General features: G+C 41.0%; 2 protein-coding genes and 1 long non-coding RNA gene across 3 annotated transcripts; 1 reads left to right on the top strand and 2 right to left on the bottom strand.

Moving 5' to 3' along the window:
- The first annotated feature begins 435 nt into the window (after positions 1-435).
- LOC136423870 (serine/threonine-protein kinase RIO3-like) lies at positions 436-16,273 on the top strand. The gene is made up of 11 exons (XM_066412243.1): positions 436-966; positions 1,741-1,886; positions 4,242-4,337; positions 7,857-7,966; positions 8,855-8,992; positions 9,491-9,618; positions 10,388-10,570; positions 11,479-11,638; positions 13,683-13,853; positions 15,245-15,352; positions 16,024-16,273. Exons 1-11 carry the CDS (start codon positions 728-730, stop codon positions 16,177-16,179), a joined length of 1,635 nt encoding a protein of 544 aa, XP_066268340.1. The 5' UTR covers positions 436-727; the 3' UTR covers positions 16,180-16,273.
- A 2,865-nt stretch (positions 16,274-19,138) lies between these two features.
- LOC136424501 (uncharacterized) lies at positions 19,139-20,875 on the bottom strand. Its single transcript, XR_010753898.1, has 3 exons — positions 20,675-20,875; positions 19,901-20,318; positions 19,139-19,342 (listed from the first exon to the last, which is right to left on the bottom strand). It is a non-coding gene; the product is annotated as an uncharacterized lncRNA (long non-coding RNA).
- A 339-nt stretch (positions 20,876-21,214) lies between these two features.
- LOC136423941 (uncharacterized) lies at positions 21,215-22,565 on the bottom strand. The gene is made up of 4 exons (XM_066412342.1): positions 22,553-22,565; positions 22,096-22,212; positions 21,496-21,665; positions 21,215-21,349 (listed from the first exon to the last, which is right to left on the bottom strand). Exons 1-4 carry the CDS (start codon positions 22,563-22,565, stop codon positions 21,215-21,217), a joined length of 435 nt encoding a protein of 144 aa, XP_066268439.1.
- Positions 22,566-23,747: the final 1,182 nt, after the last annotated feature.

Raw genomic sequence — 23,747 nt, forward strand, 5'->3', positions numbered from 1 at the left:
TTTGAGATGACAAACATTGGTTTATTTGAACGTATAGAACTTTGAGATATATCGTAGTTATTTTGAGTCCTTTAAAAAAGAGATATACGCCTTGAAAATTTGCGAACAAAGCAAAATACATGCAAAATCCTGGATACGAGTCTTACAGATGTAACCACTATAACGATGAGATGTGACATATTTATATTTACTTAAATATTGCAAGACTATTTCTTATTTTTGATATTTTTGTTAGAAAAATTGTAAATTAAATAGTTTGAAGTTAAATTTTGGCCTTTTAGTCCAATGGTGATTATGCATTAAAAGGCACACTTCTTATTAATTTTAATTTCACCCTGTATCATAATGGTTGACTCCAAATTGAAACGTCACACTGCCGCCATCTTGGCAGTTGCGCAAGGCGGAGAAATCTGCCTTCTGAAAAATTGTTTCCATTATTTCTATTTTTGGCTTCTTTTATGCTCAAACCTATTAGATCACCTTGTGCAATATATACCCAACCACCTGTAAGTCGCATCTCACTCATTATGGAAAAGGACTAAGAGATCTTTGGACGTTTTTTTCTCAGGTTTGTTACGACTGCCCTCCCCCTTTTGCTTCGGTTGCAAGTGCAGACTCGGCAAATTTTGTACATATTTTTTGCCAAACTGTGCGAATCGACAGCCTTTGTATACATTTTTGTACAGATTCTAGAGTGTATATATTGTAGAGAAAATATATCGAAACGATGGAAGGTTCGGGTTTAGCGGTTCTAGAGCCTAGCCCGGTTGCAGGGCCCGTACCTGTTCCGGCGCCGGTTCCGACAACAAACGCCTGGACGGCCAGGAAAGCGGCGAGTACAAGTCCGTGGAACACTACTGGCCAAGCGCCGACGCCTTGCTCTCTCACGGATGTGATGAGCGAAGAACTGGCCAAGGAACTACACGAAGAAGAAAAGGGGACTTTCCAGAAGCTAGCTGTTGGCAGGTTTGTACATTTTGTTCTAGTAACGTTATGCTAAAATGCCATGTTATAATTTGTTTACGTGTCCTTATAGTGTTAACAATAATGAATATTTCATAAACAAAAACGAACAGCGATGGGTCCTAAAACTGTTTCACAACCAGCAACCACATGACATAATACACCAGTTCCTGTAAACCCGATATGTGTACTAGTAGCAAATTTCACAGTACCAAAGAAATGATGAGTTTGTAGAATTATCTTTGAGTCCTCTGTTGAAATAATAATAGTACAGTTGTAACATAATTTGGTAACACAAGGTCATGCTGAACACATCGAAGTTGAAAACTTCTTCCACGTAACCACATATGTATGCCAAGAAATTGGCAATTACTGACATGTATCGGGTCAAAGCAGACAGTAAAGTTTGGACCATCGCACCTCGGGACATGCCCTTGCTCTTTTTCGAAAGGTATAGTGGGTCCTTTAACGTGCTTGGGGTGTGGCTGTCCCCAAACACAGGAACTCCATTTAATGTCCTATCCGAGGGACCTCCCTAACCTAGGCTAGGTACTCATTTTATTAGACCTGAGCGAAGTGAGGAAAGTCGTGTAAAGAGCCTTTCCCAAGGACACAAGATCCGTGACAGGACTGAATTTGAACCGGGGTCAAACACATTGCCATTACGCCACGCGACCCCACCCGACCCCCAAAATACCACTGTTGTTGAAAAATTGAAAATTTACAGCCTCCTTTCCCCCCATGCATTCTAATTTGGTATTGTATCCTTTATTTCAGTGGTTCAGACTTCCTGACTGCCCAAACAGATGACCTAGACGTCAGTGATGACCTTCTGCTAGCACAAATGTTACAGAGGGAGTTTGACCTTGAACATGACCAGATGCTGCGGATGGAAGAGAGGAAGGTCAACGGAGACAGCAGAGGTGAGCACCAAGTGTCGTTATCACTACCTACTAGGGGTGGATACCGGTTCGCTGGACCTGATTCGGACCTTTATAACATCCAAGAACCGAGGCCCAAAAACCTGAAAGAAAAAATCTGAGTCCCCAAAAACCTGAACAAATAGAAATATATTTGTCTCTTTTGTTTGATAAAAAGTGTTAACAGTTTTGCAGGGCTCTCCCCAGAAATTTTTAGGGGAGTGGTGCTCCCATTTTTAAGAGAGTGCGCGAAGCGCCCTAAAGTCGCGCGCAGCGCGACCAGGAGGGGGGGAGAGGTTTGGAGAGGGGGGGGATTCCCCCCCTTTCGAAATTAGAAGCTATTGCATTTTGGCCATCTTAATTGCAATTTGAGGCCTTCTCCTGGAACTTGAGCTGTGAATCTTACAGAATAAAGAGACAGAAAATCTGTTGCATTTTGCCTTTATAAATTGCAATTGGAAGCTTTCTCCTGCAACTTAGGCTGTGAATGTTACAAACTAAAGATAGGATCAGAAGATCAAGCCCAAATTGTTTTAAATTATGATTAGGTTATTTTAAAAAAATTATTTTAAAAAAAAGTAATGACTATTCATACAATTATGTAATGAATTTGAAATAAGAATTAGAAATTTATGCCAGTAGAACATTATTCATTAGTATAACGTTAGAGCACATTGCTATTTATTTAGTAAAATGCCCCGCCAAACTTCGTCCAATTCCACCTGGTTTGGAAGGGTATACCAGGAAAATTAACCGAATGTTGCCATCAGATCAGAAAATGCTTGGTTAATTTTTCAAAATCAATAATGTTACAATCACCCCAAAACTGCTCCAGTTATCGTCACAAAATTTGATCCATGCCGAAACTGTGTTAGGGGATTTCCCGCCATGTGATCACGTGATGTCTTGCATAAACCAATCAGAGCACATGTTTTCATGACGCCGACCAATCAGCGCTTAGATTCATGCATATCAATGAGTAAACAAGATGGCCGCCGGATTGCCGCTAGCGAGGGTAATTTGAAGTCAACCCCCGGCGTGAAATGCGACTTGTCTACGCTACCAAAGCAGAATTTTCACGGGAAAACAATGAAAGGAATAGATTCTCCGCCGAATGCGACCACAAATGACGGCAAATCGGGCAAATCACAACGTAGGGGCTGAAATGCTCGGCCGAAAATCGTGTTTTCCTTCACGTATTTTTGCTGGCTTTCTCTGATTGAGTCTTGAAAAAACAGGTTTTTAAGGAGATCAATGCATGTCACAGGCACCGATATCCATTGCTTGCAAGCATAACAATGACAAGAAACAAAGGAGTGTGATTACCCAACGGTAGGTGGCGTCCCCACGCCCGTAAGTACAATACAAAGCCAAACTTGTGGTGACTGTGTTACGATAATAATTTTCCGATTTCTCGGCAAAGTATGTAACTGTTATGTAGCGGTCGGGAGTTAATACTAGTCGGGAGTATCGACGCCGATCCAATTTTTCGCTATTTTTTATCTACAAAAATACAAAGAAAAGACCCTAAATTTGAAAATTTTGGGAGAGGCGCTGGGAATTTTGGGAGAGGCGCAGCGCCCTTGCACCATTGCATAGGGAAAGCCCTGGTTTTGAGTCTCCCCTCTGACAAAAAAGGCATTTAATTTAAATGTTACAATTATTTTAAATTTTAAAATAAGTGCAACATTCAAATAAAAGGCATTTGACTCCCAAAATAAGTGCAACATTCAAATAAAAAGCGAAATAATTCAAATATCAAACACAGGTTTATCTTGAAGTTGAAAGTCTTCTCACCAAGAAACTTTTATAGTCCTGTGTGTCAGTATCAATTCTCTATATATGCTTAATATTGGTCTAATGAAACAAAACATGAACTGGACAGGATCAGGTCCAGGTTCAGGTCCGGACCTGAACCTAAATCTCTGGACCTAAACTTGGACTTGGACCTTATCAAGCCGAACCGGTATCCACCCCTACTGTCTACTCATTCTGGAGTCATAAAATCAATCATTATCTAATTGAGTGGTTAGCACTCTAGCCTCTGGAACTAGAAGCCGCGAGTTCGATCCCAGCTGTGTCGCCAACATGCGCCCTACCGGAAACGGTCGCAGACCTTAGAACGGGACATTAAGCTGCGGTCCAATATCCATTGCGCTTGTCGAGAATAGCTTAGACTAAGGGATTTCCCTGGTACAATGAACCTGTAAATATCGTGCATGGCGTCTGTCTTCTCCGTCAAGACCAGTGGAAGATTAGCTCTTCAACACAAATCTTTACGCTAAGCCCGAGCGAGGTTGGAACCCCTGTCCTTTGGATCCATTTTGAGAAACTATTTGCACTCTCCTTTTTCTACAGTGACCATCTCGTTTGAGAACTACCGCATGGTTCACCCTGCTGAGACAGAGGACAGCAGTGAGAGTGATGAAGACCTGGAGGATGCTTGGGACCACGGTACTGAGAATTTATCCACTTCTCTTCTTAACAAAACTTATTTCATTGACAATGATCTGTATTTGCACATTCCTGACAACATGGGCTAAATGCAGTATAGCATGTAGTTTCAATATTACATGAAATGTATAATTAAGTTCACTTCACAGCATAGACTGAGACATGGACTCCCTATTAATAGTTTGGTTTTGCAAACTGTTTTGTTTTAGTGTTATGGATAAAACAAAGATGACGGCCTTCTGGCTACGATAATCACATGCAAGATAGTCTCCGCCTTTTAAAACACGAAGCTCCTCCCCCAAGAGCACGATCTGGATAGACACCCTTGATTATCCCAGACGCGCTCAGCTGGAGCACATCCTGGATATCCCAAACCTGCACTCATGGCTTGGGACGTGTTTGGGATATCCCGAAACTGCTCCAGAGCGTGTTTTCGATATGGAGAGCGGTTTTTGGATACAACAGGGGGGAGCAGTGTGGAGTTTGTGGATGAAATGGGGCATTCTAAGGCTTTCTGAAGGGAAAGAATTACTGTCAGACTGGTCACAGTTGAAGACTGTGGTCAGTGTGGCCACATGTGACATACATGTAGTACTTGTAGCATCCCTGGTCAATACGAATTTTGGCAACACTTCAGGGGCAAGCCTAAGGGTATAGTATAATTATGCTTGTCAGAGGATCTGTTCCCCAGAGTAACTTACTTTTATATGCCCACAGAGTAAGCGTTAATAGGTGCCTGTGGTATTTAACAGACGGCGCATTAAGACACTGGCCGCAACCAGCCGAACGTGTGGTCAGGAAAATATATACAATGCGGGAACTATGTCACCACCACTGTGTGAGTGTCTGTGGGGTTTAACAGACGTCGCATAAAGAAACTGGCCACAACAAGCCAAACGTGTGGTCAGGAAAATATATATATATACAAAGCGGGAACTATGTCACCGTAATTGTATTAGGTGTCTGTGGTATTTAACAGACGGCGCATTAAGACACTGGCCACAACCAGCCGAACGTGTGGTCAGGAAAATATACACAATGCGGGAACTATGTCACCACCACTGTATGAGTGTCTGTGGGGTTTAACAGACGGCGCATAAAGAAACTGGCCACAACAAGCCAAACGTGTGGTCAGGAATATATATATATACAATGCGGGAACTATGTCACCGCAATTGTATGAGCGTCTGTGGGATTTAACAGACGGCGCATTAAGACACTGGCCACAACCAGCCGAACGTGTGGTCAGGAAAATATACACAATGCGGGAACTATGTCACCACCACTGTATGAGCGTCTGTGGGGTTTAACAGACGGCGCATAAAGAAACTGGCCACAACAAGCCAAACGTGTGGTCAGGAAAATATATATATACAATGCGGGAACTATGTCACCGCAATTGTATGAGCGTCTGTGGTTTTTAACAGACGGCGCATTAAGACACTGGCCACAACCAGCCGAACGTGTGGTCAGGAAAATATATACAATGCGGGAACTGTGTCACCGCAATTGTATGAGCGTCTGTGGGGTTTAACAGACGGCGTATTAAGAAACTGGCCACAACCAGCCAAACGTGTGGTCAGGAAAATATATATATAGACAATGCATAGACAATGCGGGAACTATGTCACCACAATTGTATGGTGGTGCATGAAGAACTGGCCACAACCAGCCAAACGTGTGGTCAGGAAATTATACAAAATACGTCACTGCAGTTGTACCACAACCAGCCAAACAAGTGGTCAGGAAAATATGTACAATACGGAAACAGAGGGCAACGTAGCTGTGTGTCTGTTTGATATAGCGGACGACAACTAAAGAAACTGCATTATAAAAGCCAAACTCGCGACCAGGAAGGTATGTACAGTAAGAAAAAACGATTTCGTAACTGTATAATTGCCTAGGCGATTTAACGGAGCGGGCGGGTGGGTTGTCAAGCGTTCTGTTCGCGGGATTGGACTTAGAGCAAGTGTGTGCGGCCTGCTAAGGGTCTGGCGCTACAATGAATAAATGCCTCGTGTACAGAGACCACCCGCAGGAGTGTCAGACAGATAGCTTAGTAACTATGGCAACTGTCTGGGACTACGTGGGAAATGGTTCGTTCTCGCTTCACGTCAGAAACCCGGCTTTGCCATGCAGTTTTGCCGGGCAAATGGCTTTCTGACTTCCAGCTTGTCTTAGCTAGTTCACACTTAATCAACCACAGAGACCACATGTGTTTGGCGGTATATACAACCTTATATTCTGGTGCACACAAACAATGGTACAGCATCAACACGTGCGACGCATGGGGTAAGACAGAAATTGTCTGGAATACATTGCCAAAAGTCTTATGCCCAGAACCCGGCCAATATACACGCCTAACTGCGTGGTAGACCGGCATCCAGACCGCGCGTGGAGAGGCTTGAATGCTTGATATGTTTCCACAAGAGGGTATAAGTAACAGGCCAATCGGGCACTAATTGTGCCGTACTACAAGGGAAAGAAAATTTTGGGACGGAACATTCTTAGATACATTTCAGCTTGCGATCTAAAATCCCCCGGATACTTTTGTAGTATTGTAGATTTCCCATGTCGGACAGATGTATTCCGTCGGGTTGGTAGTTATGGGGGTTACATCGCCAAAGTCGTCTGTGGTCCCACACTGTGACCTTGGGGTAATCCTTGACTAAATCCTTCAATATGTCCGAGAATTTCTGGAGGCGCGTAGGAAAGTCAGGCATGTTAGGTGGGTTCACTGGCCGGCATAGGGGTGCGCCTAGTATGACAGATTGTACTGCCTGGATGTTTTGAAGGGAAAACGCCAGGCCGGCGAGGTTTTGGGCTACAAGCTCAGGGCTTAATGCCCGATTTGACAAGTCAACGACACCAAGCTCTACATAAACTATATCATACGGAAAATCTCGGATGTAGGGCAGTAGACGAGACCTATAGCGTGGAATGTTGCAGCCTGGAATGCTATAGAAGTCCACGCAGGCCCTTGATAACCAAAAATCCCGCGAAACCGCACGACCGGCCTGAGTCGTAGTTCTTGCACGGATAAAAGCCTCTAATCGTCTAATGAACGAGTGTCCAGAGATAAGGACCGATCTATGACCGTCGTCCATTTGACTCAAAAGATAGAACTCACCGCGTAGTCAGTAGCGGGTCTGCAGGGCACGGTGATGTCTCCCGGGCCGGAATGCGGCACTGCGCCGGGATGCGGGACTGGAGGGCACGGTGATGTCGGGCCGGCAAGTTGTTCCAGTAGACCGGAATGTCAAGGTTTCAGTTCACGAGATTGAGCAGTGAGAAAGGCGGATCCCGGCAGAAGTAGTCCGAGTTGTCAAGCACTCTGTTCGCAGAAGTAGTCCGAGTTGTCAAGCGTTCTGTTCGCGGGATTGGACTTAGAGCAAGTGTGTATAATCAGGGCATGGGGGCACAGCACCCTTCTTTCCCTCTTTTCAAAACGACCCTGTTTTTTTTTTTTTGCGACGCCTGAGGGGCAAGCCTAATAGTATACTTTATTTTCTTTTGTAGATAAACCTGTGACTGTACCCAAGCGAGGGTACACTGGCAGAGGACAAAACATGGTCACCAAACATGACGCCAAGATCTGTGGCCAGAAAAACTCAGCTAGGATGATGCAGGTTGGTGCTGTAGTGTCTAACATAAATTAAATAAGATAATTTTCTACTAATAACTATGGACACTTCATAGCCATCAATGTGTGTGAACGTAAGTTTGTAGCTTTGATCATTATGCACATGGAAAAAGTAGTTTCCTTGCAGTGTTATATGTGCCAAAATGCTGTATTTTGTCTTAGAAAAAAATCATATTAAGGGCAATAAATTTGATGACGTCATCCATATGGTCCAATAATCAGATTTAGAATTCTTTCATGACCAGCTATTAATATTCAGTACTACAACAGTTCTTTCTCAATTCACTAGTGACAAAAATGGAAAGTCAAAATGCCAATTTAGCCAGGGAGGAGACATTAAAGGCATCCAGAGTATTTTATGAGGCTTGAAACTTGAATTAGAAAAATCAAATTTCTAAGTCATTCCTACACATAGTAAGTTCAATAACACTATATCATCACATATCGAAATTGATTTAGCAAAGATCCGATGTCGTTGTGTGGTGAGAACTTATAGAATATTCAAGCCCTAATAGACAGATCCTGTCTGTCCATCACAATTAGCGGTTCGACCAATGAGAGAGTGACAGCATGTCCGTGAAATATTTACATTTTTATGTTTTAATTTCGCATTTCTACGTTTTGACTGAGGTGGGTGGGGCTATGGTATCTACGGTATTTAGAGTAGGCACGTGAAACTAAAAGATCACCATGTAGTTTATTTTTGTGCCGCTTTTGAGCACTTTTGATACGAAATCCGCACGCAAATGTGGTAAACATTGGCATTGAATGTCAATTTCATAAAGATTGCAGCAACTAGAATATTTCCAGTTTTCAAGTCTCATAGAATGCTCTGGGTGTCTTTGAGTGTCTAACACTATGCATTGTTGCACAGTTTCCCCCAGACTTCCACAGTGGAGACAGTGTGGGAATGGTACTACCTAACCATGTCTACAACTCGCTGAAGGTCCACTCCTACAAAGAGGACCATCGAAGCCACAGGGTTCACGACAAGAAGGAAATCTCAACAGCTGTGAGTTGTTTTTTACCGTCCTTTGGAAGTTAAGTGAGCGGGGTAAAAAAAGACCTTCTAATTCTGTCTATCAGAATAAAAATTGGAAAGAAACCACGGTTTTGTTTTTAATGTAAATTGATGATACTCTTTACTATGGTTAAACACACTTAAAATCATCAGATGATTTATTTTACCAGCAGATCATTTTTTTCTCTAGCACATGTACCACAGTAGTCTTGTTTTTCAAGCAATTCATATCAGTTTTCTGACATCAACCGAACAATAACGATGGACCAATGGAATATATGACCTTAATTTTGCATGGCTGTGTTGCATAAAACCAAATTCATTTTGAGAATAGGTATAAAGTCAAATATCCGTAGATATTGTTGATATTTCAGTTCATCATTATTTTCAAACCTAAGAAACAAGAAAATAACCTTTTGTTCTGTTGCGTTATGAAAAAATGATATCCTTATAAGTTGTCTGATTGAGGTGTTTTCTCTGTTGTTTTAGGAACAAGCTATTGACCCTAAGACTCGCCTCCTCCTGTACAAGTTGGTGAACGCTGAGATTCTGGAGTGCATCAATGGCAGCATCAGTACTGGAAAGGAAGCATGTGTTTTCCATGCCTTTGGTGGGAAGTAAGTCACTTTAAGCCAACACAATGATTAAGCCATGTTGTATTCATGTAGAAACTAAGAAATAGAAAATTTTGCGACTTGTAAATATATGATAGTCAGATTTGAAAGCTGAGACTTGAAGTGAAATCATAATTTTAGCAGGTTGTTTTGAAAGTCAGTGTTGGAGTTAACGTTTGTTTGGCAATGTTTTACTGGAACGTTACATGCAGTAGCATGGCATGCACTGGTTTTCACACTGTTGTTTTTGGTGTGCCAAATACAATACTGTCTACTTATTACCAGTATACTTTTTATGTTCGCCGATTCGTTCAGACCCTTGCACATACATAATGTAGGACAGTATCAGGGTATATTTTTGTAAAGAGTGGTTAATAGCTTTTTTCCTTTTTCCTAACATGGTCAAGGCACCCCCTGGTACATGTGACCCCCATTTTATGTCCCTTCCGAAAGACCAGTACAGCCCCAACCGAGATGTCCTGACCCCAGGACTTGAATCAGGGTCTCCCAGTTACCAACTAATTACCAACTGTGAGGCTGCTACCAGTTGAGCCTCGTGCAGAAGTGGTATTAGTTAATGCTAGCTATATTTTTCTGTAATGTTTGATGTTATTGTGAACGACAGCAGTCAATTTTGATCAATCTTTATGTAAAAATCACTTTCCAAACATGAAAGTAGATATTCAATAAATCATAAACAATCATTTAAACAGTGACACCAATTTTAGTTTCCCCAATTAAGTTCTGACTAATGGATATTGGCTTCTTCCAGAATGGGTGACCTACTGGTTCCCAGCGAATGCGCCATCAAAGTGTTCAAGACGACGCTAAACGAGTTCCGCACGCGTGACCGCTACATCAAGGAGGACTTCCGCTTCAAGGACCGCTTTAGCAAACTCAACCCTCGCAAAATCATCAAGTTGTGGGCCGAGAAGGAAATGCACAACCTCAACAGGTCTGTAGGAAATGTTTTCTTCGGTTAAAAAGATTAGGGAGGGTCGGTTGTCCCGACCATTATATTTTGGTCTAAAAATCTATAGCTGTATTAACAACTAGAGTAAAGTATTTGTGCTACATATACTTCAGGTTTGCTATGTTAGTTTAGCAATTACGGGGTCTTTTTATAAATATGAATCGGTATTGAATTTTTATTTGAGTTGAATGTGATAGCTGTGTGTCAATTTGTTAAAGATAGAGAGAACGCTAGCGATTCCCAAAACACCCCTCCCAATGAAATGGTATGACTACCCTGCTACGTCACAAAATCAAGATGATGGCCACTACACATGACGAAACCATCAAAGGTTTTGCTCCGCAACCATCAAAGGTTTTGCTACGCAAACCTGTACATACAAAATGGCCATCTGTGTCGTCACAATTCAAGATGGCAGCCCTCACACAACCCGACAGATCCTACACAGGTTTCGCTACGCAAACCTGTAATTGTTAGTACATGTACATTCAGTAGTATGGAAAGGGAATGGGGTAAAGCTTGCTTACAAAATGTATCCGTCCCAACATTCCCAACATTTACATTTATTGTAGCCTTGCCATAAAAAAGGGTAGAGTGCACGTGGTTGAATCCCAGACTGAGGACGAAGCATACACTTTTTCACTACGAGTATACATGTACATTCCCAATATGCTGCCACTGTGCATCTTTTTGGTTGTTGTTTGTGGGATTTGAAGGGTCACAGAGCAGTGTGGGAAAGCGGTGAAGTCTGTCTGATTTTCTTGTTGATGTGATTCCTCTTAGTGTTCCTCTGAATGTTTCAAATTGAAAATTATGTGATATTGCCTGACATATTGAAGTATGCAGCTATCGTACTGTTTAAACATGCATGTTTTCTTCAATTGGGATAGAATGCGCCGTGCCGGAATCCCGTGCCCTGAAGTTGTTCTTCTCAGGAAACACATCTTGGTCATGTCGTTCATCGGTCAGAATCAGCAGCCCGCCAAGAAACTCAAGGACATCAAGCTATCAGCAGACCAATGGCAACAGGCGTATGCACAGTGCTTGGATGTAAGTTTCTGTTATATTTTAATCCAGGAAAATTGTGAGTGTGTGTATTTGTGTGTGTGTGTGTGCATTTGTGTCTATGTCACTATGTGTGCCTGTTTGTCTGTCTTTGTCAATGTATGTCGTAAGTGTATCTGTGTGTGCTTATATGAGCTTAATGGTATATTTGTGTACAGTCAAACCTGCCTAGGCGACCACCTTTTCAACGCGACCACCTGGCCATGGCGACCGCTTTTTCTCGGTCCCGAAAATTTTCCCCATAGGCACAAGCATTAAGCTGCCTGCCCAAGGCGACCACCCGTCCAACGCGACCGCCACGAATTGGGACCGCACAGAGCACAATCCCTGCCCATGGCGGCCGCCTAATTTTCAAGCATGTGGTGACATCGGATCATTTTGCTGTCGGATTTCACGGAAATGTTTTCAAGACTTTGAAGGACAAAAATAAGGAGAAAAATATATGGATTAGCAATGTTATAGCAACGATTCCTCCATGAAGTGTTTTAGTAAAACCGTTCCCCCTATAAACATTGTAAAGACAAATGTTTGTGATGTTGTTGTGCGTATCGCCGTAATCTTATAGTTTACCGCAAACTCAGTTCGGTATAAACTCAATTTTCAAAACGAATACGTAGTGCATGGCGTCAAAAAGTCAGATTTCACAGAAATTACTATCTATTTCTTGTATCTTCAACAAAAATGTGTCTGTGTCTTTTTAAATTCCGCCGAAAAATGACTTCGTAGCGGGCAAAACATCGGGCGAGAAATGTTGTTCCTTGGTCCCGACGCCATCTTGATTTTGGCGCGGCCCGGATTTGGGGTACCGCTGACCTTTCTAAAACACGATGCTTTTGTGTATAAACATTTACGAATACTCTAGTTATTGATGAAAATTAATATTCTAATTTTCTTTTTATTTCCATGAATCTCACAAACCTTTATTGGACGCTGTGCGTTCTGCTGCACTGACTAATACCTTTTGATGCGGTCGCACAGAGCTTGGCGGTGCGGCGCGACGAAATAACACCGTTACGTTTTCATCTCTAGTTGTCAGATCGAAAACTTTTGCCCCTTTTATCCAGCGGTCGGCGCCCCCAAAAAGGCTGGGGCCAGCAGGTGTTTTCTAGGGATTTGTCTTAGGCCTTAAAACTTCGATGATGTGCGTGTGTGTGTGTGTGTGTGTGTGTACTATTTAATGTAACGTGTGAATGCGGGAGGGCGCTGTGAGATCATCGAGGCAACCATTGTTTTGTAGTCAAAATTAAGACGAAAATTTGTACACGATGTAGTGGTATACAATTATTACAACGATAACGGAAAATGTAATTTTTGTAGGATCTTTCCGTCAATGAGAATTGAACCTGGTGGGGGTCATGCTGTCTAAATTCACATAATTTTCCATCCATTTACGTACTGTATTTGAAAACCTCGACCTGGAAACATGTGAGTGGAATCCTCTTCATGGCGACCACCTGTCCATCGCGACCATTTTTGCTCGGTCCGCCGGGTGGTCGCCTTGGGCAGGTTTGACTGTATATTGTGTGCGTATAACTATAAGGGCATTGATAGACATTTAGCACGGAATGTAATGAAGAAAAAAATTACATAAAAGAATGCAACAAGCACAAATTCCTGACTTGGGAAAAATGTAACTCGTTTCACTCAATTTTCTTACTCTTAGTGTACCACAAGACCCTTAGACTCCGAAGAATGTAGAAGGTAGCATCAATGCCCGCGTTCAAACCTCAGTGGTCGACTCGAGCTCGGACATGTTGTAAGGGATTACATTCGTCATTTCGGATGGTGACGTAAAGCCGGCGGCCCCGTGTATGAAGGAGCTTTGGGCATTAGCCTCAAGTGTCAAACCTCTGCACGTAAAAGAACCCAACACAGTTATTGAGAAGAGTAGGGGTGACCCGGTGTGCTTGGCCAAAAACGCGAGCCGTGGCAAAGCCGCATTGCACTACCACTAGCTACTTGAAAAAGAATTATGCTTCACCTCAATTGAGGATGCCTGCTTTACCTTACCTTTACCTGTTTCCCTTAGCTGATGTGCAGAATGTACCGTGATTGTCACCTGATCCACGCGGATCTGAGCGAGTACAACATGCTGTGGCACAACAGTCAGATCTGGTTCATCGACGTCAGCCAATCAGTGGAGCCGCAGCACCCACACGCACTGGAGTTCTTATATAGGGACTGTCGCAACGTCTGCCAGGTCAGAGAGCCATTACTCAATCTTAACTTTTACAGCTAGAGCTGTGTACCTAAACAAATTTTAGGTACAGGTACAGGTACACGGGTTAAGGTACAGGTCCGGACCTGAACCTGTACCTAAACTACTTGTTCGGAAAATGCTAGATTTTCAATAAGGACAAAAGCATGTTTGAACTGGTAAAAACATAATATTTAATGATTGATTGTGATAGGTATTATTTTTATGAAAACACAAATAAAAATTTGACTCCAGCCATGCAAATGTGTTTTCTGTGCTTTAGAGTGGCTTTAGAGCACTGCCATGGTAATTTCATAGTAATTTTATCTGTCAAAGTTGCCATCCCCTGAGTCAGGTCCAGTACCGATACAGCAGGGTCAGGGATTTTGGACCTGTACCTAATTGATTGTACCCGGTACTGTATCGGTACAGTGTACCGGTACACAGCTCTAGTTACAGCAATCAGAGAGGCCATGTCTTTAATCTGAGAATTTAAAGAAAAATCCAATGACTAGTACTGGTGGTACTGTGAATCGATTTGCGTTTGCAGGGATGTATTTTATGGTATGGAGAAAATGAAGAGTTCACAGTTAGCGGTTGAAACAAGGGGGTATACATGTATTTGGAAGAAGACAGAACAGGCATTTTTCTGGTGGTTTTAAGTTCAAGGTTTATGTTGACAAACCCACTGTGAAAATTTCAAGAGTTACAGTATTTTTCATGCAATTTTAACCTCTATACTGCCTTATTCATAACCAACAAATCTGTTGCCAAGCAGCTACATGTACTTCAGCAGGAAGAATGTTAAATGCAAGTACATGTACCAGTGTATGTCTGGTTTTAAAGATAATTTTTCATCCACAAGGTTGTCATTGTACACAATAGAGATCGTTATATTTGATTCATCTATTTTCAATGTTTTTATAATTGATGTTTAAGAATATAATCTTTATTTGACACAGTGCAAAAATTGTATTATTAATTTTGGACAAACTATGAACATGCCAGTTCATCTTAACTTTGGAACAAAACTGACAAAGCCTGTGATTTCTGTTAGGTTTCTGTTAAATGACATGAAGATTTTACAGTTTGACAACACATTTTGAGGCAGTTGTATACCTATGATAACACAATAAGTATTGATGTACATGTAGTGCCCATCTGTACATAATTATCAATCAGTCTTGCTACATATGCATAATATGAGAATTAGCTGAAATTTTGTTTTACTATAGAAATTCTAGGATCTGCATCTTCATTTGAATTTTTGAATTTTTATCATAAGGTCACTTGTAGAAACAGGACAGTAGAAAAAGCTGGATATATATATGGCTCAAGCTTTCATACTCAACATCCACAACAATATAACTTTTCTGTTCTGTGTGTTGTTTTAGTTCTTCAGCAGCAAGGGAGTACCTAACGTACCTCAGCCTCATGAACTCTTCAACAAGGTGTCTGAGATGGATATACAGGCTGGAGAGGACAAAGACTGTTTGGAACAGGTATGTGTACATTTTACAACTTCGTTACAAGGATCGTTTAATAAAAAATTCCAACTGGCCCTCGTCCATTCATTGTACCATGTATGAGGATGGAATTGCACTATGTAAGTCTAGGGTTAACATTTATTTTGAATCACTGATGAAAGATGTCGGATGGACATCTGAAACGTGTGATATTTTTATATTGTAATCCAGTGCTTAATTAAGACTGAATTAGAATTTTATCCATTTTTCTGGATGATTAATATTCACAAACCCACAAAGTCGCCTTTGTTTGGTTCGCATGACGAGTAACAGCCTTAAGGTGTAACACACCAGTGTTGTACAAGCTGAGCAAGACCAGCAGGTACAAGTTGCTTAAGACCAGACGTAAGGTTTGATCTACTCACACTAGGACCCTTACTCTTAGTCTTACCACTAAGTGTGGTGATTCTGTAACATGCTTAACTCAAGGTGTGGCTCTCCTCAAACAAACTTTTAAGATATCTTGGTGACAGAACTTTGCACATAGAGGCAATGCAAAAACAAGGCCGCTGCAAAAATTTCAAAGTTTACAGTAGCTGTAGAAAGGATATACGTTTTATGTGTAGGTCCTCATTGTTGAACTATAGGATTTTGTCAGGTACATGTGTTTGTAATAATCTATTCCAATTTCTTTTTTTTTACATTAGATCCAGACCTATGAGAAGAAGGAAGAGTACCTCAGTCAGGGCATGTCCCGAGAAAACTTTGCCTTTGACTATTTCTTTGAGCGCTCAAAACTCAAACAAGAAAGGCAAAAGGCAAAAGAAGCTGCCAACTCAGAAGACGAAGAGGATGAAACATAGCAATGCATCGTGGTTGAAAAGCCGTAGAACTGTAGAAGATAATGTTCTTCGACAAGAAACTAAATATCATCATGTTGCAGATTATGTTGTGTAAAATATATTGCAATGTTATGAAATTCTTCTTTTATATGCAGAGGAACATATTGTTGTTTTCAGTATGATTACTCTTTGGACAGAGTTTCAAAAATAATGTATTATTTGATAGCATGTTTTTCATAAGCAACTATTGTTAAAAAATGATAGGGGAAAAGCCCATCGAATTATGGATATGCCATGTTTATTGAATGGACATCAACTATATGTGGCCTTTGTTTCGAAACTAAAAAATGTTGTAAGTATAGAATGAATCCTTAAAAGCATTTGCTTTTCGATCACCAAAGGCAAAGAAAGGCTGCCATTATGAAAAAAAGCAACAAAAAAAGGCAAAATATTTAGGTGGTCCTCAAGCACTGTAGCACAATATAAAATGACAAGAAGCCATGTAGGGTTTTGTATTATGTATGTACATGAAGACCTCAGTATATTATTATGAAGGCCTGCCTGACACATTGTAGAATCTGTGAAGTTCTAAAGTTGTCTTCAGTATCTTTTGTGGAGACAAGAACCTTATCTGAAAAATGTTTCTTAAACTGAAAACATTTGGTAAACACTCAGTTTTGTCAGTCTTCAAGCAGATTTTTCAAAGCAAAAGCATCACTTTTCCTCAGTTTTGTAAGTGACAAATGAGAACATTTCTTTTTTCCTGTCAACATCTGCTTGGACAATATAGTGTGTTACTATATTTAACTTGATTTCCCATATTCTGATGTACATACAGATACCAACAATACCTTTTGCCTTGAAGGCACACAGCTATCATTAAATGAAACGATGGGTGAATTGATTGACGAACATGCTTGTTCATTGTGGTCTTTGCATCTGTATTTTATTTCTTGTTATTCCAATCCAATAAAGTTGAAAGTTAGATCTTGACTCTAGTTAATATATTACATATCGTACAACGCTACTACTGAATAATAAAATGATATCTTTGGGGAGAACTTTATTTCTTTCATTTTCCATGGTATGCATGGTGCGGCTGATTGCTTGGATCAAGAACTCCTTAGAGTTCTTTGGTATAATGAAGTAGCGTGTTGGATGTTCTGAAGTAACAAAATCAATGTCACTATCACATTGGTTAAGAATGGGATAGATAATATCTACTAGTACCTAATATGTGGCTCTGCTATAACTCACAGCTCTCTGTCTTTGAAATGGTGTCAATTTTCCACATTCGTTTTGATCAGAAGAATCTGCCAATCGATTGGGTCAAGGAGGTTATAACGTACGATAGTCCCAATGACCTTGTTTGAATTGACGGTTGGCTTTACTAATCAACGTTATGCCATGTTGATATTAAAAAATGGATGACATCCGCGGGCGCATCAATTTTCGTCCGTCCCTCCCCTAAAAGGAGGCGGTCGACCATAATGTAAATCGTACAAAGCAGCAGCAAAAATAGAAAATATTTGCCGTGAATTACAAAAAAATGTTAATGGGAAACGGATCGTAATGTCGTAGTATGCCAAGCCAAAGTCAAAGAAGAAGATGTGAAAGATAAAAGGATGCAGAATCTATTATTCGGTAGACTATACTCTGTATACGTTGATGAAGGTTAGACATCCAGGTAATAAGATACGCCAAAAATAACTACTCAAGCAACTGGATAAGATTTTGAAACAGTCAGACGTTTCAGATAGCATCCGCTATCTTTCGTCAGTGACTAAAGAAGGGTCTGGTAGAACTCGGTTTTATACCCAAACTCTGAATAGATATGTTTTTTGAAGAGAAGGCAATTTCAGATGGTTCAATAGGATAGTAAGATAAGACAAGGTTGCATGCTAATGAATCAATTAGCTCCTGTTGTTTTAGGAGCTAAATGTTTGTTTTAGGGGTATAAAACCTAGTTCTACCAGATCCTTCTTTAGTCACTGACGAAAGATAGCGGATGCTATATCTGAAACGTCTATTTCAAAATCTTATCAAGTTGCAGGAAATATTAGCATTTGCTCTAAAATGTTTAGGTTGGAACCGGACTGGGTTTGACAGAAGGTTTCCTGATACAACGCAAAGCCACAACAAGACCTGTCAATAGGCCCACAACAGCAACAGCGGCAGACGCCAACAATGCAATATGAGGGATACCCAAAGACTGGTCATCCTGAAAAGCAAATGAAAAATACGTTTATGTTTGGAATTTTTAGCTGTCTGAGATGACATGGACAGCTTGATGAAAATCTCATAGTAAATTAACAAATAACAAACAGTGATATGCGTAATGTTTAGATATCAAAATGCCCTTACGATACTATCCATTTAATTCTGCAGTATAGACCTGATCTAGCTACACAACATACATGTATCATACATATATCCCTGTTACTATACATGTATATCGATATACTGTATAGCTATATTCTTTATCTATTTCTCTACCACGCGTGCGTGTGTGTGTGTATGTGCGTTTCTCTGCACCCGCCTAACCTAACGGTAATGACATCAGTTGTATTATCATCTCCATGAAAAATTGAGATATAGTTTTGGGTGTGTCTGTCTGTGTGTGTGTGTGTGTGTGTGTGTGTGTGTGTGTGTGTGTGTGTGTGTGTTTGTTTCCGCACTACTGTCGACAGCATAACTCCAGAACCTCTGGATGGATTACAATAATATTTGGTATGTGGGTAGGTGTTGTGAAGCCAAAATTCAAGGTCTGTTTTGGACCCCCTGGTATGTGACCTTGGTACTGCAGCAGAACTTCCATTTTTGTATCTTTTGACCTTGACGTGCGGTGGTCTTGATTTTTGGGTGGCAGATAGCTTGTGATGTAATAAAGAAGTGGTGTAGGTTTGGGCCCCCTAGCAGCTTGCTCTGGAACTGCAGTGGCGTTATTGTGAAAATCTTCTAGTTGGTGATAGAAATGTGCAAAGTAGCTTGCCATACCGCTGAATCCCCTTCTGAAACGGTGGTTGGGCCGGCTTCTTTCATCGTTGTAAGAGGCCCTTTCATTGGTTCGGAAGTCGTTGCTTGAGGGGTTGTTGTTGGGATGTAGTAGTCCACCGAACACTGGTCGATGTTTCCCTGTTTGTCTGCCACAGTCACTGTTCCTCTTGGTATGCAGCAGTTGGAACTAAAGTTGAATGAAAATCAAATGATCATGTGAAAACCATATTAGCACTATCGTCTACATACGGCCTTAAATGCAATACATATTCATATCAATATTGTCTTTTATTCATGGCAGATTAAAGGTGTAGTGGCAGGGTGTTTGGCCCCAGAACCCAGAGATACCGGGTTCGAATCCGGGGTTCCCTGATTTGTCCCGTTGACGTTGTGCCCTTGGGAAAGGCACTTTATACGACTTTCCCCACTTTACTCAGGTGAAAATGAGTACCTAGCTTTGGTTAGGGACGTCCCTCGGATAGGACGTTAAATGGAGGTCCCGTGTTTGAGGATGGCACACCTCAAGCACGTTAAAGAACCCAACACACTTATCGAAAAGAGTAGGGGTCCTTCCCGGTGTGTGTGGATCATATAAATCTGTCCGGATATGCAGCTTGTACTCTTTAGTACAACTCTGGTGTGTTACGCCTTGATGCGGTTTACCGGGTATGCAATTCAAACAAACAAACAAACAAAGGCATTTAATATCTATGACATAAAGCCGTGCTTCTATGCAAGTACCGACCTGTATGTAGCTGCGATGTTTGTTCCAACAGTTCCCGGACTGAATGTTGAGTGGTTAAACGTGACCCCACTCCCCACAGGTGATGCAGTAAGACTGTAGATACCGGATTCTCCATCTCTCACCTGGACATCTATGGACCAGTGATGACTGTCACAGGTAGAGGGGTGTTGTTGTTCAAGGGTGCAGTTGCCCGTAGCCGCCACTACTGCACACGTTGGTGAGACAGCGTCCACTATCTTTGAAAAATATAGAATAAAAATATCTAGATAGAAATCTGATGTGAATAAAAGGTGTAATCTTTCCAAAATGCAAAACATTCAAAATCGTACTTACCACTACAATTTGAGGTTCTACGGTAACTCTGACAACCAGCGAGTTGGAAGAGCCCCCGGATCCTGACACAGTAAACGTTGCAGTGCTAAAGATGTCAAAAAAAAGAATATACGTAATTATTTCTTCCCTCATTTTGCACATAACCAAAATATAACTTGATAACATTTTCCTGTTTATATAATTGCTGACTCAATTATCAGAACTAAGATCAAAGATCTTTAAAAGGCAATTCTGTACAATATGGTAAACAGCCATTGTTGTGATTAGTGTAACATTTACAAACTGTAATTGCCTTGTTTATTTTCAAATATGTGATATGCTCATGCCGATAGCCAATAAAGCAAACTCTCAGTTCTTTGCAAATAGTAGTGCGCAAATAATAACACTTTTTTCAAATCTTTAACGATGTGCATACAATGTGCTTGATAGATGTATATGCACCTTGTTGTCCCAACTGCTGCTGTACTTGGAGCTGCAAATCTGATGTACCCTGTTATGTTGGCGTTCTCCTGTAACGTGACTGATGGTGGCGACACGGACTGGACCATTGAAGCGTCGTCTGTGGCTGTGAAAGTAAATGTTCCCCTGCTTCCGTGGTTCACAAGCAGGAAATGCACGTCTGCGGTGCCTCCCGCAAAAAGTAGTTCTAAAATGGGAATGTAACAACAAGATGCAATTGTTACCAAATACTAGAAATTGCATGTCTGTTTGGTTGATATATATTGTATACTTGAACACTTATATAAGTTGAATGTATTATAAACATAATTTACTTCATTTTGCCTGTTAATAAGTTCTTCCATCACGAATGACCTAGCTCAGCTAGCTGCCGTCTTTTCCTAACATCGATGATCGTTATTTTACAAAATATTTGACTTATTGGTCTCTCTTACTATTTGTTCTTTAGATTGTTATTTTAAGTAAACATAACACTGTGTTGGGAAATTATTTCAACAGTCGCTTTACCACTGCGTATACGCATCACACTAATGATAAATCATTACCTTTTTCACCCTCGAGAGCTAAATTGAAACTTTGTGGTTGGATGAAAGTTGGCTGAACACGCTGGAATACGGTGTTGTTGCCATCGCTGCCTTCGATCTTGACACGGAATTCCTGGTGAAAGAAAGAGTAAAACTAAAACGCTTGAAAAAAATAACTATATTTTGCATTTTCACATGAATATCGCAATAGTAGAAATACATCACACTGGAAGTACTTTATTACACTGCATATTATCTGACAAACTAAGCAATGTTTACCTCAGTTGGTATGGCAACCACCGCAGAATACTTGGCTCCAAGAAGCCCGCCAACTGCTGTCATTGGAGACGACACCAGCTCATTGCCTGCCTCGCTCAGGAATGAAACCCTTGACAGCAGCTGGACATTCTCTGACCCGAGAACGTCCACAATGATAGTTGTATTTACCCCTGTGGAACATATGTAAGTAGAGTGTTTACTATATGAGCAGCATGAAAGTTCTAATACATGTATCATATTCCTCTCCCCATCTAGCTAAGGCAGATAAAAGTCAGCGGATGTATTGCGTCCTGATCTTTTTTTAAAGCTATTTTATGCTTAGGTCACATTTCCAAAGCGGGGCCCGGTCGGGTAGCTTGCGGGAATGAAAATATGATATAAAAGACAAAAAAAGACACAAAACTTAAAAAAAACTGCTACTAATTATAAATTGTGTATTTCTTGATATGCATTTTTTTTAAATTTTCGCTTTCGCAAACAGCCCGGTCGGGCGCCGGCTTGGGAATGTGACCCTAGCATTAGCTTAGAGTCTTTCCACCAACATCATTTGTACGCGTGTAAGTGAGTAAGAGACGGAGTAGGTTAAAATTTCAAAGTCACCTGAAACTGGTCTTCCATCGATTGGCAGTAAGATACCATTGCTTGTTGTTTTCATAAACTGGTAGGAGAAGTCCACAATGCTCTTTCCCGTAACCTCCAGCCCGTACTGCTGTGAATCTGGAACAATAAGAACTATGGATAAAAAGCTATCAAAACAAGATAATGCAGTTCATAAACATTTAAACGTTTAGTACAATTAAGAAGTTATTATTGATTAGATATTACACGTCGACGGCACCATGTTTATCTATTTACGTTTATGGTATTTACATCCAGTTAACTGGCCGAACAAAGCGATGCAAATATACAAATATATAAACATGTAACTGAAAAAAAGGCTGAAAATGTCGAAGTCACTAGCTTGTAATGGGTTAATATCACTGATATATTAACCTACATCACCGATGTCCTCGTTGTAGGTCCAAGGTTCATATTAACCTACTAGTATTATTCTTACGTGACTTTGACATGTTCAACCTTTTTTTCGTACATGTTATATCATAATGCTAGAATTGCTTTCTCAGTCAACGCTAGTGACGCTGAAGAAGATATGTATGTCGCCCTAAACGTCCGTATCAAGTTGTACACATTTATCTTATATGTAACTTAATGCTGAACTGTTTGCAGTAGGAAAGGGAAGCGTTTAGCTATGTGTCATAAAAGAGATATCACACGTGGTATGAAGATTGCACATCCTTTGGAAATACCAGGCGTTTTTTCTTAGTTGATTGAATCTCCAAAATAAATTGCAAAGTTGTCAGTGTACCTCCTAGTCGCATCCGCCATGTGCCGGAAGACGGGTTCTTGATTCGGCACACTCTGTTTACCCCTACGTCGACCACGATTTCGGCATCAGGTGTTCCGAATACCTGCTGCGTACCTTAAGAACACAACGACAAAATTCTACTCATCAATTCTTGAATAAAAACCGATATACGTTGATTCTTCTTACGTAATGGTACAAAGGACTGAACAATGAATTATTCCATCATTAGCGTGTTTCATTTGGCTTTCTCATAGCAGGTACAAATTGAACCTTGTTGCTTTTATTCTATTTTGCAATTGAGAATGAAGTAAAGGACTGACAATGTTGACATTTCCAGTGATGTTTGATTTTGAAAAAGAGCTCAAACACCGCCATGAATATTTCAAAAGAATGAAAACTTACCACTGGGGGTCTCTATAACCACGTCTGGTGCGCTGTTGGCAGCGACCAGAGAAATCACCAGCTCCAGGAGAGCACTGTCTACCTCCAGCGGTACAACCCTGCCGCTTCCCGCCGGCAGAGTGGCCTTGTAGAGGGTGACAGGAGCGGAGTTAGACACCGCAACGCTGATGACGCCCGTCAGGTTGGCGATGTTCTCTTTGTCACCTTCATAGACCGATCCACCGGATTCCTGGGCAAGTTGTTCGTACCAGTTCTCGTTGCTCCGCTTAATGGTACTATGAGAGGAAGCTGTACACATAAAGTACTCAATTATGCAAGTCTTATAAATTGCACATGTGGCATTCCTATACGTGTATGTTTTTTCCCACGGTATGCTTAAACAACTCATCCGAACTCACCTAGGTGTAATATGCAGTGTACATGGGGAAAATGACCTTATGTGACGCCCTGTATACATCGTCTAAGTAATTATATATATCTGAAT

The sequence above is a fragment of the Branchiostoma lanceolatum genome, chromosome 18 (genome assembly GCF_035083965.1).
Source record: "Branchiostoma lanceolatum isolate klBraLanc5 chromosome 18, klBraLanc5.hap2, whole genome shotgun sequence".
In the NCBI taxonomy this organism is placed as follows: Eukaryota; Metazoa; Chordata; class Leptocardii; order Amphioxiformes; family Branchiostomatidae; genus Branchiostoma; species Branchiostoma lanceolatum.

What these genes read in the sequence shown, in the direction of transcription:
- LOC136423870 (XM_066412243.1), top strand. Translation starts at nt 728, where the DNA reads ATGGAAGGTTCGGGTTTAGCGGTTCTAGAGCCTAGCCCGGTTGCAGGG. An exon ending in AGAAGGAAATCTCAACAGCT is followed by an intron (nt 8,993 to 9,490) that starts GTGAGTTGTTTT and finishes CTGTTGTTTTAG; the next exon opens with GAACAAGCTATTGACCCTAA. An exon ending in TTCCATGCCTTTGGTGGGAA is followed by an intron (nt 9,619 to 10,387) that starts GTAAGTCACTTT and finishes GGCTTCTTCCAG; the next exon opens with AATGGGTGACCTACTGGTTC.
- LOC136423941 (XM_066412342.1), bottom strand. An exon ending in CGATGGAAGACCAGTTTCAG is followed by an intron (nt 21,666 to 22,095) that starts GTGACTTTGAAA and finishes TATGTTCCACAG; the next exon opens with GGGTAAATACAACTATCATT. An exon ending in TGGTTGCCATACCAACTGAG is followed by an intron (nt 21,350 to 21,495) that starts GTAAACATTGCT and finishes TTCTTTCACCAG; the next exon opens with GAATTCCGTGTCAAGATCGA.